Below are 12,051 nucleotides of genomic sequence, written 5' to 3' on the forward strand. Positions count from 1 at the left end.
CGCATTTCAATGACATAAAGATCACATTAAATGCGTCATGGCCGTTCAGACTGAAGTCGCATTGCAAAACAATCGGATATGTATCCCTTAGGACCACATATGAAAGTGGCCTGGGCCAGATTTGAAAAAATCAGATTTGTGCTGTGTTCACACTGTCATAAAGATCGGATCACATTTGGGCAAAAAGATTGGATTTGAGCCACTTCAGCCTGCAGTGTGAATGTAGTCTAAGAGGTGCACAGCGAGTGATAAACAGGAACATGTGTGCTCCATTAAACTGAGTGACTTTTTTTTTTTTTTTGTCTTCACAGTCAATAAGTACCTTGAAAGTGTTGTGTTTATATTGCATTTAAGTTATTTTTATGTTCAGACTAACACTGAAAGTACTAACTGAGCCCCACATTTACCATTAAGTGCCTTTTTTTAGTAATATCAAATTCACCAGCACCTTAAATGTGCATATATTTCTTTAATATTCATAAATATCTCTGTTTTTAACTGTTGGTCAGGCAAGAAGAGACAGTTTTAATGGGCATTTTTCAGTGTTTGCTGCCTTTTTATATACCAATGAATTGTTCATTTGAGAAAATAGTAGGTAGATAATTGGTATAAATAATCATTAGTTGCAGCCTTACATTTTGCAGATATGTTTTCTGTACCATTTTTTTGTAGGTTTTTTTATTTCTGCAAACAGACACCAGTGGTTTTCAAATGTGTGTGTGATCTCAGTGACAGCTGACTCTTGGGAACGGAGACCAGACAGAGGGATGTTTATAAAATGTATTTACACGTCCTAAAGGCCAGATGGAGCTGTTGGCATGATTATTTCTCTGCTGTCTTCCAACACTTGGACCCAAACTATTTAACTTTTCTAAAAGTTGGTCTGGTTTTCTCCACAGGTCCGCTGAGGCAAACTTTTACCCACAATCCCCTGCAGCAGACTCCTCCTATGGCCGCAGCAGCAGCTAAAGACAAGTCAGACTCTGGCAAGGTGAGGCCATGGAAGGACACAGTTGTTTAGTCTGACTGGTTCACAACTGGGAAGCATAAAGAATTATGTACATAGTCATAGATGGAAGAGTGAAGTTGGCAAGGGTTGTGATTATGTGTGCATTATTCTAATTAAAGTGTAATATCTGCCTCATAACAACCACACTGGTGTGTATATTGTTGTGATTTTCGCTTACACAGCACTGAATCAGCTTCCTCATAAACACCCTTAGAGCAAAATGAAAGAACGTTGTTCACATGTTTCCTAACTTTTATTATAAATACATTAGCATCTCAACTGTGTCAAACTCGTTTACAGTTAACAGCCCGTGTTTAAATCGGATGCTATAGAAAAAGTTAATTTGTGTAAAAATAGCCCTTTACTGGACGTTGCATCTGACATTATAAAAATTTTATAACTTTGTCATCAACATGTGTTAATATGAAAACTGTTATTGTTTGTGCAAATAGCTCCTTTTTCTATGTTCAGCACTGTTTTCGGTTACAAAGATGTTCTGTGTGTTAAAAAAAACACATTTGTAATTTCCATTTTGCAGTACAATCAAAAAGTCACGTGATTATCACAAAATATTTGATATATTAATTAAATAATTCTACTAATGCATACAGTTCTGTATTTTAAACAGGTGTTGATTTCTTCAGGCGTGCGTTAAAATGATCTCTCTGAAGTCTCAGTCAGCCAGAGTGAAATCTTGCCATCACGTCCCCGGGCACCTTCGTTCATTCATGCATTAATATTAGCACCGGAGTGATGATTGACAGGTCAGAGAGCTGGGTCCAACTCAAGCCCGAGTGTTCGTCCATTGAGGCCTCATGGAGTCAGTGACGCACCACAATGAGTTCAGGTTGAGCCCCTATGATGGTACGTTGTCAGTCATTCCGCAGGCTGTGAAAACTATACGTCTTTACTCTGCCTTGTCGTCGTCGTCGTCCATTTCAGTCAGAACAGAGTAGCACACCTTCTGAATCAGCAATCCACATTTAGCTGAAAGACGTGGAGACAGGAGGAAGGTTAGGGCAACCTGTACTTAAGCTGTCATCAGCGAACGTTTGGTTAAAAAGCAACATCTTAGTGCTGCATTCAAGCTCTGCTGCAAAGTAGATCAGCAAAATTCACGACATGGTTTTCTTTCTGTGAATAGATGACTTCAAATTCCTTGTATTTCATATAGCCTGCTATGCATGTAATTATAGATTACCACATACAGAGATTTATCAGCCCTTTTGATTGCTTTCTTTGTATCCTTTAGGGATATTAATATACTACAAATGAGTTAAACCAAGCAACAATTACAAAGCAAAATATATACAATATTTAAGAAGAGTAAAATAAATACTGAGAGGAGGACTAACCTATGGCTACAATCTTAGTTTACATGTTGAATGAGCCTGTACAATGATTTTATCTTTCTATTGGTGCAAATAAAGTAGATAATATTGGGGTATTTGCTTTACGAAAAAGGACAAAATTAGTCTTAACTAAACATGGAACTACTTTGTTCAATACAAGTTATGAGGTAGCACAAAAAACAAAGTACAGTCCTCTTACCAATGAAGCGCCGTAGCCACAGTGGCCTCTTGTGAGCCGGAGTGTAGCAGCAGAGGAAGTAGACGGGCACGCCTGACAGGCCGATACCGATGCCGATCAGGGAGTTGATGGTGTCGCTGTAGAGTGGCACCACCACCAGAAAGATGGTGAGGAGACAGAAAACGATGGGGTAGAAGAGACTGAGCTGTGGGAGGAAGAAAGTTGAGATGATGATCTGAATACCCACATCAAATATGGAAAAGTACATTTAGTAAGAAGGTAATATCTATTTTAGTAAGCTCACAATCTGGTGCGGCAACAGGAGTAAAATGTTTAACCTAATATTACCTTTAGGGGTCTGTGTCTGTTTGGCTGCTTCCAGCGTAGATACAGTTGCCCCAAAATGGACAGACCCACAAAGAACCAGTAGCTGAAGCAGTAGTAGTTTATCAACCTGAAGACGTCTTCTACACACAGGTATATCAGAGCCATGATGCCCTGTGGACACGTTCGACAAACAGTGTGAGTCAGAGTAAGAAATGCAGGAATGAATGGAAAGACAGAATCCATGCCAGCTAAGTGAAACATTTAGACAACCGAAAATAAAAGGATGTTAAGAGGCGACTGACGTTGAACAATAGAGCGGGGATGGGAGTGTAGCGGTAGACATGGATCATGCACAAGTAGTCGGGCAGGTGGCCCTCTCTGGAGCCCACGAAGAACAGCCTTTAGAGAGACAAAAACATGCACCAGAGTGGTGACGATGGGGCTTGATGATGGACGAGAAGTTTATGAATAGTTGCAACAAGTGTAGAAATTTAAGGCTAAATGTCTCACCTGGAGGCGGCCAGGATGGAGGCGTTGAGTCCTCCGAAGCAGGAAAGGGCCACAGCAAAGGGGATGGTCCAGTTCATCACACCAAACACCTGATCCGCAAATGTCTAGAAAGAAGGGATGGAAGAGACTTTTAACAAATGCTGCACTTTATCAACACACTGTTTCTTAGTCAGAGCTGAAGCAAAATGATTTGTCGAGGATGACAGATGCTTACCACAGCTACAGCATCGCTTTCTAAGATTGCATTGATGGGGAGGATGGTGTAGTAAGCCACGTTGGTCAGAATGTAGATCACTGTCACTATGGGCATGGAGATGGCGATGGCCAGAGGCAGGTTCCTGTAATTCACACAAACAAACAGCAGAGGGAAGCAAACTAGATAAGATATAGAGACCGTCTTCAATAAGAGTGATGAAATGGTTCATCAGGAGTGTCAGGGTCAAGAGCTGATCGACCCTGTGGATAGGGATGAGAATGAGGTGTTTGTAAATGAATCTCCCTGGGAATTCTTAAGGAGGCTTGTGATCCAATCACATGTACCTCAGTTCATCAGTGCTTTTGCTGTATGAGTCACAGTAAAAAGCCTTAAACACCCCCCCACACACACACAATCTTTCATTGTGGTTTCCTAAAAAATAAATAAATAACATGCCTTTTCCCTCCCTTGTTCCTCATCTGTCTGCCCAGTTTGTTGCTTATTGACTGACATTTCTGGAGAGCGATGATGTTGGCGTGCAGCTCAAAGCCCCACTGTGCTTAAATACAGCCTCAGAGCTACTAGCATGACTGGATACTTGTTTTGACATAGTTCAGCTCTCAATAGAGACAGAATGGTTACTCATTTGCAAACACTCACACTGGCACAGCTGGTGGAGTAAAGAAACTGTTAAATTGTTTCAAAGCATCTTTGTTGTTTTAGGTACACGGGTAAAAGAACAGGATGAACTAGCATCAGCTTTGGCTCCTGGCCACCTCACCGCTCGGGGTTTTTGATCTCCTCTGTGACAAAGTTGAGGGTGTCCCAGCCAGAGTAGGAGAACAGGGCCGAGTACAAAGCCAGAGCGATGTCCCCTGGGTTCTGAGTTGAGCCGTCGAACATGCCCCTAAAGTTCTCTGTGTGACCTGGAAGCCACCAACACAATTATGCAATTAAGTTATTTTAATCATTTCCTAGACTTGATCCATAAATGTTTGAAAAATATTAACATAATTAACTAGCCAGTAGCAGATGTGTAAATGTCTTTCTAGCATCTATGAACTGACAAGATATTGCAAAGGATTTCAAATGTAAGACAAGAGTTGGCGATGGCCTGAGCACCTTGTCCGATTTTCACCAGGCCGGTGAGGATGACGGCGATGAGAGCAATGACTTTTGCATAGGTGAAGATGTCCTGGACCCTGGTGCCCCACTTCACGTAGGCACAGTTCACAAAGGTCAGCAAACCTGAGAAGAACCACAGTTAAGACCATGAATATGTGTTCACACACACAACCTAATTGTTCAACAGTCCCAGTGGTGACATTTGCTCTGTAAACTGAGTGTGTGCCAGCATGTTTCTGTGTGACAATATGGCTGATTTAAGGAAACGCTGCTGCTGACTCAAGCAAACTGGCCCGTTGTTTTTCAAATGAGGAAACAGCTGAGTGCAGCACATACAACCTCACACACACAGCCACATTCACAAGGTCACATAGGTAGCGTCATAGAAGTGAGACAAAACTTAAAAGCTGCAGAGGAGAGTTGTGAAACCATGAGAGATCTAATGACATTGTGTATTTCAGCTTGAGCTTGCCAGTTGGTGACCGTTTCCACTGACTGAACCACAGCCTGAGCAGCTGTTTGGAGTGGTGTCAACTTCTGTGTCTTTCCTTATTGGCCTCCTTCCCTTTCAGCAGCATCGATGTTGTTGGAAAACATGTTTTTGTGTTTCTCCATGCGACTTATCTTTTGACCCGACCTCTTATCAGTAAAGATCCCTGCTAGGTCATAAATGTGGGGATAGTGAGAAACAGGATGTCCATCTTCTTGAACGAGTTCTAGTTCTAATGTGTACTTCATCTAATCTGTCAAAATTAATGAAAGTATTTCTTGCCAAGATCTTGCAAGTCTTGTAAGCACTGATAAGACAAATTCACCTGCCAACAAGATCAGTGGATGTATTTTTTAGTGATGTCAGACTTGTAGTACTCCCGCTCACAGACTGCGGTTATCAGTCCTCGATATCCTCCACATCACCCAGACATTAGAAGAAGAGACCAAAGCAGGATTACATCACTGCCCTCTCTCCCATGCTGGCCAGGGGATGAATCATAACATCTTCAATCACAGCAAGTCCGTTCCCAACAGGAAGCCCGGTCAAACACAACAAAGCGCTGCACCTCAGACAGAGGCGCTCACCGGTTGGGTGATGGAGAAGGGAGACTGTGCCACACAGATGTCGAGGGGTGGTGTGTTGACAGTGAAAGATTAGAAGGGTGGGAGGTGTGAGAGAGGGTTTGGGAGGCTGGCTGAGTGGAGGTCACGTGTGATCCAGATGTGAGGTGAAGTGCAGATCTTCAGAAACTCACTTGTTAGCTAACCGTGAACTCCAGTGCAAATCCATCACTCCAGATGTTGGCTGCTAAAAAGTGTATTTGAGAGGGTGAAGGGGAAGATCCTAAAAAAGCATGGTTGTGTTTTCTATCTGCGGTAGCTTTTCATTTTGTCTCATGACCTGGAGACCCAGGAAGCAAAGGTTTTACTGACTTTCCAACTTCAAAAAGTGACTAAAAATGACATTTGTGTGACTACAAAACGTGATTTTTACTTAAGTCATCAAAGTACTAAGTTAAGATTTTACATTAATAAAATTTTACATTATTTCTGGCTATCAGTGTTAAAATAAGATGCTAAGTCATTGATGTCAATTATGAAATACTAAGATTTACTGAGTAATTAGTAGATACTAACTCAAACCTCTGACTTAAATATACAGTAGGCAGTAGTTCAATTATTAAATCTTATTATCCTGGTTTAATATCTCATAATTTTGACTTTGTATTGTTCCTTTTTATTGTGCATAAATTTATTTTTAACAGTAGTAGTAGTAGTAGTAGTATAACCAAAAGTCCATCTTAACTGAACCAGAACAGGACAAATCCTAACTAGGGTTCTGCACCGTTTGTCTAACATCCTCGTCCCTGAGCAGCAGAGTTTCCCAGTTTGTCTTGTAACAGTTTTTCAGTGAGACCTTCACTGAAAGGAAGCAGGTTTCATTTGGGTTTGAGCTTCAGTCCTGTGCTGAGCTGTCAGTTAGCCTCTAAGGTCAGAGTCTCTACCTTAAGGACTTTACCTCACAACGATATCAGCACTTTCAGCTGCTTATCGGTGCGTGGCCCAATTGGTAATACTCAGGCATTCAAGTGTGTGTTCGTGCATTCATGCCTTTCAAAGGGCGGGCAGATGAAGGAGTAATATTTAATAGGAACTAGAGCAGTATATGTATTTTTTTTTTTTTAATCAGGGCTTATCTGTGAGATATAGACCTAAGGGCTCGCTGTGTGTCTGGCTTTTTGTCTCAGTGTCTGGTTGCCCGAGTGCTGTGAAGTCATCGTTTTGGTTGCCTCGGTGAGCTGTTTGTGAACTTCTTGCTAGTCTGTTTAATCTAGTTTGTCAGGTTTGCTCTTTGTGTCATTTTGTTCTAGTTACCTCAGCAATCTGGGCCGCATCCATACAGAAAGGTTACTGCTACATTTAAGAATAGGTTGTTTTTTTGCTCTTCCCAGAAAAAACAAGCAGTGATGCCAAGTATCCACATGTGCGAGACACAATGCTGGGATTTCTGAGTTGCTGGGTTCCTCTTTCATCTGATGTCAGTGGGTGTCTCTGCTGCAGACATGCTGCCCTCAGCTGCTGTCATCATTTTTCACTTCTCTAGTCACATGCTTTGTCTAAAGCGTGAATCCAAGAGACATACTGTATGCCACTCACTTGTTCGCTGACTCATTGATCTGTTTTTTTTCTCACACAAGCAAGTGATAGACATTCACACACTCCACATGTATACTTACATATGCAAGCAGCAGCCAGCAGCCTGTTGGCCACGTAAGGAGCTATACAGGTGGGGAAAATGGGCTGCACCATGTAGTTGGAAAATGTGATGGCGATGACGGCTTGGCTTGTTGGTTCGATGATCAGCAGCGACGTCCACAGACGGATGAAAGCTAAGAAACCCCCGAAGGCCTCCAGGATGTAGGCGTAGGAGGCCCCTGACTTGGTTATGGTGGTCCCCAGCTCAGCGTAGCACAGGGCGCCAAACACGGAGAAGATGCCACCAATGGTCCACACCACCAGAGAGAGGCCATAGGAGGCGCTGTGGATGAGGACGCCCTTCGGTGAGACGAAGATCCCAGAGCCAATCATGTTGCCCACGATCAGGCAGACCCCATTCAGGAGGGAGATCTCCTTCTTCAGCTTCATGGACTCCTCAGAGCCTTCAGATTTCAGAGACGGGGGGCCACCGTTGGTAGGCTCCTGTGTCGGGACAGGGCTGGAAGCCATCGTTTGTTTTTTTGGTGGCTTATTTATTATGTATCAAATTGTTCTGAATGAAATTTCAGTGGCTATTTGAGTTTTTCACGTTGAAGTGAGGCTGAAGATTTTAGTTTTTTCACCAGTTATCGATGATAATCTCCTGCCATCTGTGGACGCAAAGCAGTGTCATATTAGTGATGCTGTTACCATGGAGATTCATTTGTCAGAGCATGCGTAGGGCAAATACTTCTTTCAATTCTGTCCAAATCTAGTCAAGCAAAAACACATTTACATTCTATAGACATTAATGTAGGGGCAAATATGAAAACAAAACATTACCACACTAGTGTGGAAACTACTATATATGAGAGCAGTTTTGTGGACTGGACAGCCATTAGGTCGCCAAGCAAATAACCTTTTAAGGTTGAGTGTATTGACAGAGAGAGAGAGAGAGAGAGGAGCAAACACGCCACATGCCTGAGAACACTGTCTCCTCATTAGTAACCACAAGCCAAGGATGATTTACTAACTGATACACACACGTTTTGACTCATGGCCATCCACTTATACATGCAATATAGTTTGACTGTTAGCAAAGAGGCTGGTCACATGATTTCCAAAGTTCATCATCTTTGGCAAGTATGGAGTCTGAGACAGACGCATCATGTTGGGGTTATATGTTCATTCTGCATGACTGAGGTCAGAGAGTTAATGGCACTTTGTGCTAATGAGCTTCAACTTTTCAGTGTAATGTATAAACACAACTTACTAATAATTGCCTTAAATTTAATGAAATGTTAATGGAGGAATGAGAAATAGAGCACTGCATAAAGGCCAGATTTTCAGTGGTACTACATTTAGCACATCATCAAAAATGGCAAAGTCTGCTGAATTAAAATGCATTTTCTGTCGTGTTTTTTACAAAAGTCTGCATGATTTAAAATTGAAAACATCCCTTATCACCCAGGATATATCTGTTTGAACAGTAAGTTCAGATGCAGTTGTTTCAAGGTGATTTCAGTGACTGTCTGCAGCGTTTACCTAATGACATTTTGTTATCTTTTTCTACCTTCTGGCTCTTTCTTAAAGCTGTTGAGGCTGTAAACTAATAAAAGAATCTCATGGTCTGCTGCAGCATTTCTTGACAGACTGATCAAAGTGAACAGTGATTTAGATTCTAGAAAAAAGCTAACAAATGCAGAAATCAAATTCATATTTGTATATCTCACAACAAAAGTCATCTCAGGACACTTTACAAAGTAAGGTCTAGACCTTACTGTTATCAATATTATTACATAGGGAAAACCCAACAAATCCCCCTTGAGCAAGCACTTGGCGACAGTGGGGAGGAAAAAGTCATGCCTCAGATATTTGGATAGAAAGAACAATGAGAACATGAGAGACCCGGGGGGGATAAAAGATCTTCAAGGTCAATGAAGTAAACCTGTGCCCAGCATGCACAAGGACACACTTCACTGCAGCTCAAACCAGATTTTTAAAATTCTGATTAGAAATAAACATGACAAGGTGAAGCGTTAGGAGAAGGAAACAGCGACTGAGAAGCTCAGATACCTTGAGACAGCAGTAGATCAGCAGCACGTGGGTTCAGGAGCGACTGCAAAGGAGAAGGACAGTAGTTTTAGCTTCCCTGCATGTGATCAAACCTGCCAGAGACACTGAGAGGTGAGGCTCTCACAGAAAGAAAGTGCAAAGTCCAGAAGTTGCTGATAAATGGGCCTTCATGAGTTACTCAAGGTTACATCCTGGACTGTGAAAATCCTCTTTTATCAGGTGTTCAGTGAAATGATTCAGCTTCCATTTCAAAATACGATTACAGTATTGATCAATGAAGCTTTTAGGAGGGTTTTTATGTGGGGGCTTGAATTAGATGAAAGGTGTGATATCACCTGGTGCATTGTGCCCAGCTCCTGCCTAACCTGTACCACTAACTCTAAAAATGTTATTCTGATTTGTCAAAAAGAGATATTTAGACCAAATCCAGGAGACCTGCCTGGAAAAGCCTCTTCTAAACTCACTGCCACGTTCATTTACCTCTCATTTTATCTAATTTAGGGGATGCAGTTTTAAATACATTCCTAAAGAAACGCAGAAATGTTAACAAATGATGAATGCACGGTGGAGAGGTTGTAAACCAGGCTGTAACTGTCTTCTGTGACTGCTTCACCTACATGAATCACCAGTGCAGCCTAAATACCAGCTGTCACGGGGGACTCACCTTCTCCAGACGCGTCTCAGTGTCCAAAACGTCCGGCAGCAGTCTTGACTGTTTCAGACTATTTATTCACTTCTCCTCTCCGGGACCGTGTCATTGTTCTCTCCCTCCGTTTCTCTCAGTAATAAGGCTCTGTCTTGACGCTGCTAGTGTTCCTCCCCTGCGCTCCTCAGCTGATGTACTTGTGGCTTTTATGTACTTCTGCTTACTACCAAGGAAACGGAGCAGACATGGAGGGCAGGGGGGGGGGACGTAATTTCCTCGTATTGTGTCAGCTGAGTGAGTTTCGCCCTGAAATTATAGGGTTTTAATTAAATTAGCGAGCTCATCAAACAGCTGTCATCCATGTGGAGAGCTGGGCTTTTCTCCATAGTCCGTTTAAGGACATTATTATGCAAATAGAAAGAGAGAGAGAGTCCTTTTGATAATGAACTGCCAATCAGGAACCGACACTAGAAGTCAACACACGGATTTTGCTTTTGGCTTTAATAAGTGTATTGCCTGCTTGAAGAAGTGATACTCTTCTAATATGAGAACAACTTGTAATCTCTAGAATCAATGGAGGATATTATTCACCGTTTAAGTTTGATTAGTGTTATCTGTCCCAAATAATAGAAGACGTTTAATAAATGAAACCACATTCAGTGTCACAGTGAGAGTCAGCTGATGGTCATTTCTGTGCAGACTGAGAATAATAATGGGCTAATAAAAGTAATGTTATTATCGATATATAGTAAATCATCAAGTGGGTGTCGTTAAATACTGTTTATATATGTAATTTGGCCTGTTTGATGGAAAACCAAATTATGATCAGTAGCGCCCTCTTGTGGATTTCAACGATACTGACAGACGTGAACTTAGTTTATATTGTTCACAGGCCATTTTACTGCCTCCCACTGAATAAAGTAACATCCCTAGATTGTGTTTTTCAGCATATTTAATTCCAGTTCACCTAAACTTTATTAATTCAGAAGATCTGCACAGCTAGACAGTGTATTAATCACACAGACACGCTAATTATAATAGTCAGAAATAGAATTTAAAATGTCAAAATGTAGAGCTTTAAATTTAGTCCCTTGGGGGAACTTCACTTTTTCGTGCAAAATGTACAAGGACACTGCAGAAAGTTGAGGCTGTGATGGAAGCATTAGACTCAGTACATGAAGTCTGCACTACATAACACTTCTTTGTCCTTAGCTGGTGTGTGGATGCTGTTGTATTCCAGTAAAATGAAAGATATTACAGGCAAAATCAAACTAATTAATGGCTGATTAAACTACTTCTTTGGCTATTGATTCTTCATTATTGGAAGACTACATATGTTTAAAGATATGTCTTCTTTTTACTGAAGAGGACTGACATCTGCACAGAACTGATCAATGATCATTGATGAATGATAAATGAGCCAAATGTAATCAAAGCCTACACCCATCGCAGCACACCTGTGGACTTCTGTATGCACCTCCCCCTCCTCACTTCTTTCTTAAGCTTAAAACCTTTCAAATGACTTTCCTCCCTTTTTTTGTCTTTGCTGTGTTTTTGATTGAGACACATCCCTTGTCGCTCACAAACGCATGTGGACAAACTTCTCACACATGGCTCCTTTCACTCCTTTTGTCCTGCTCTCTGCCCTGGGCATTCTTTTCCTTGGTTACTGGTTGTCATGGTTTCAGGAGCCCCTGTAGGCTAAAAACTGGAGGGGATTAAAGGCAGCCATTTTGGGGACAGCTGGGCCAGGTTAGTCCCTGTTACTCCCTGTCCTGCTCCCAGTCACTCTGGGGGGAAGAGGGGTGTCATTGTGTGAGGATTAGAGCTTCCTGTGTGTCAGCTCATTACAAGGGTGGGGGAGTATATGGGTGAGGGGGTGAGTAGAAAGAGTGAGGGAGAGAAATGAAAGAGAAAATGAAAGAGGGTGCATATGAAAGAGAG

At 41.8% G+C, this 12,051-nt stretch overlaps 2 protein-coding genes across 2 annotated transcripts in view; one reads left to right on the forward strand and one right to left on the reverse strand.

The window, feature by feature from the left end:
• oxa1l (OXA1L mitochondrial inner membrane protein) overlaps nucleotides 1-1,155 on the forward strand; it is a 9,346-nt gene extending 8,191 nt beyond the window's left edge. Inside the window, exon 11 of the mRNA XM_020611352.1 lies at nucleotides 900-1,155. Coding sequence (XP_020467008.1) covers nucleotides 900-1,021 — 122 coding nt within the window. The 3' untranslated portion in view covers nucleotides 1,022-1,155. The remainder of the gene's footprint in view (nucleotides 1-899) is intronic.
• An 86-nt stretch (nucleotides 1,156-1,241) lies between these two features.
• slc7a7 (solute carrier family 7 member 7) lies at nucleotides 1,242-10,317 on the reverse strand. Its single transcript, XM_020611354.1, has 11 exons — nucleotides 10,126-10,317; nucleotides 9,462-9,504; nucleotides 7,427-8,056; nucleotides 4,695-4,820; nucleotides 4,354-4,498; nucleotides 3,591-3,714; nucleotides 3,377-3,480; nucleotides 3,169-3,265; nucleotides 2,888-3,037; nucleotides 2,561-2,744; nucleotides 1,242-1,996 (listed from the first exon to the last, which is right to left on the reverse strand). Exons 3-11 carry the CDS (start codon nucleotides 7,914-7,916, stop codon nucleotides 1,917-1,919), a joined length of 1,500 nt encoding a protein of 499 aa, XP_020467010.1. The 5' UTR covers nucleotides 7,917-8,056; nucleotides 9,462-9,504; nucleotides 10,126-10,317; the 3' UTR covers nucleotides 1,242-1,916.
• Nucleotides 10,318-12,051: the final 1,734 nt, after the last annotated feature.

Source organism: Monopterus albus, unplaced genomic scaffold (genome assembly GCF_001952655.1).
Source record: "Monopterus albus unplaced genomic scaffold, M_albus_1.0 scaffold112.1, whole genome shotgun sequence".
In the NCBI taxonomy this organism is placed as follows: domain Eukaryota; kingdom Metazoa; phylum Chordata; class Actinopteri; order Synbranchiformes; family Synbranchidae; genus Monopterus; species Monopterus albus.

Excerpts from the sequence above, each read along its gene's own strand:
- slc7a7 (XM_020611354.1), bottom strand. The coding sequence starts at position 7,916 with ATGGCTTCCAGCCCTGTCCCGACACAGGAGCCTACCAACGGTGGCCCC. Across the intron at positions 4,821-7,426 it reads GCTGGCTGCTGCTTGCATAT|GTTTGCTGACCTTTGTGAAC; the intron begins GTAAGTATACAT and ends GGTTCTTCTCAG. Across the intron at positions 1,997-2,560 it reads GTGGCTACGGCGCTTCATTG|CTAAATGTGGATTGCTGATT; the intron begins GTAAGAGGACTG and ends CACGTCTTTCAG.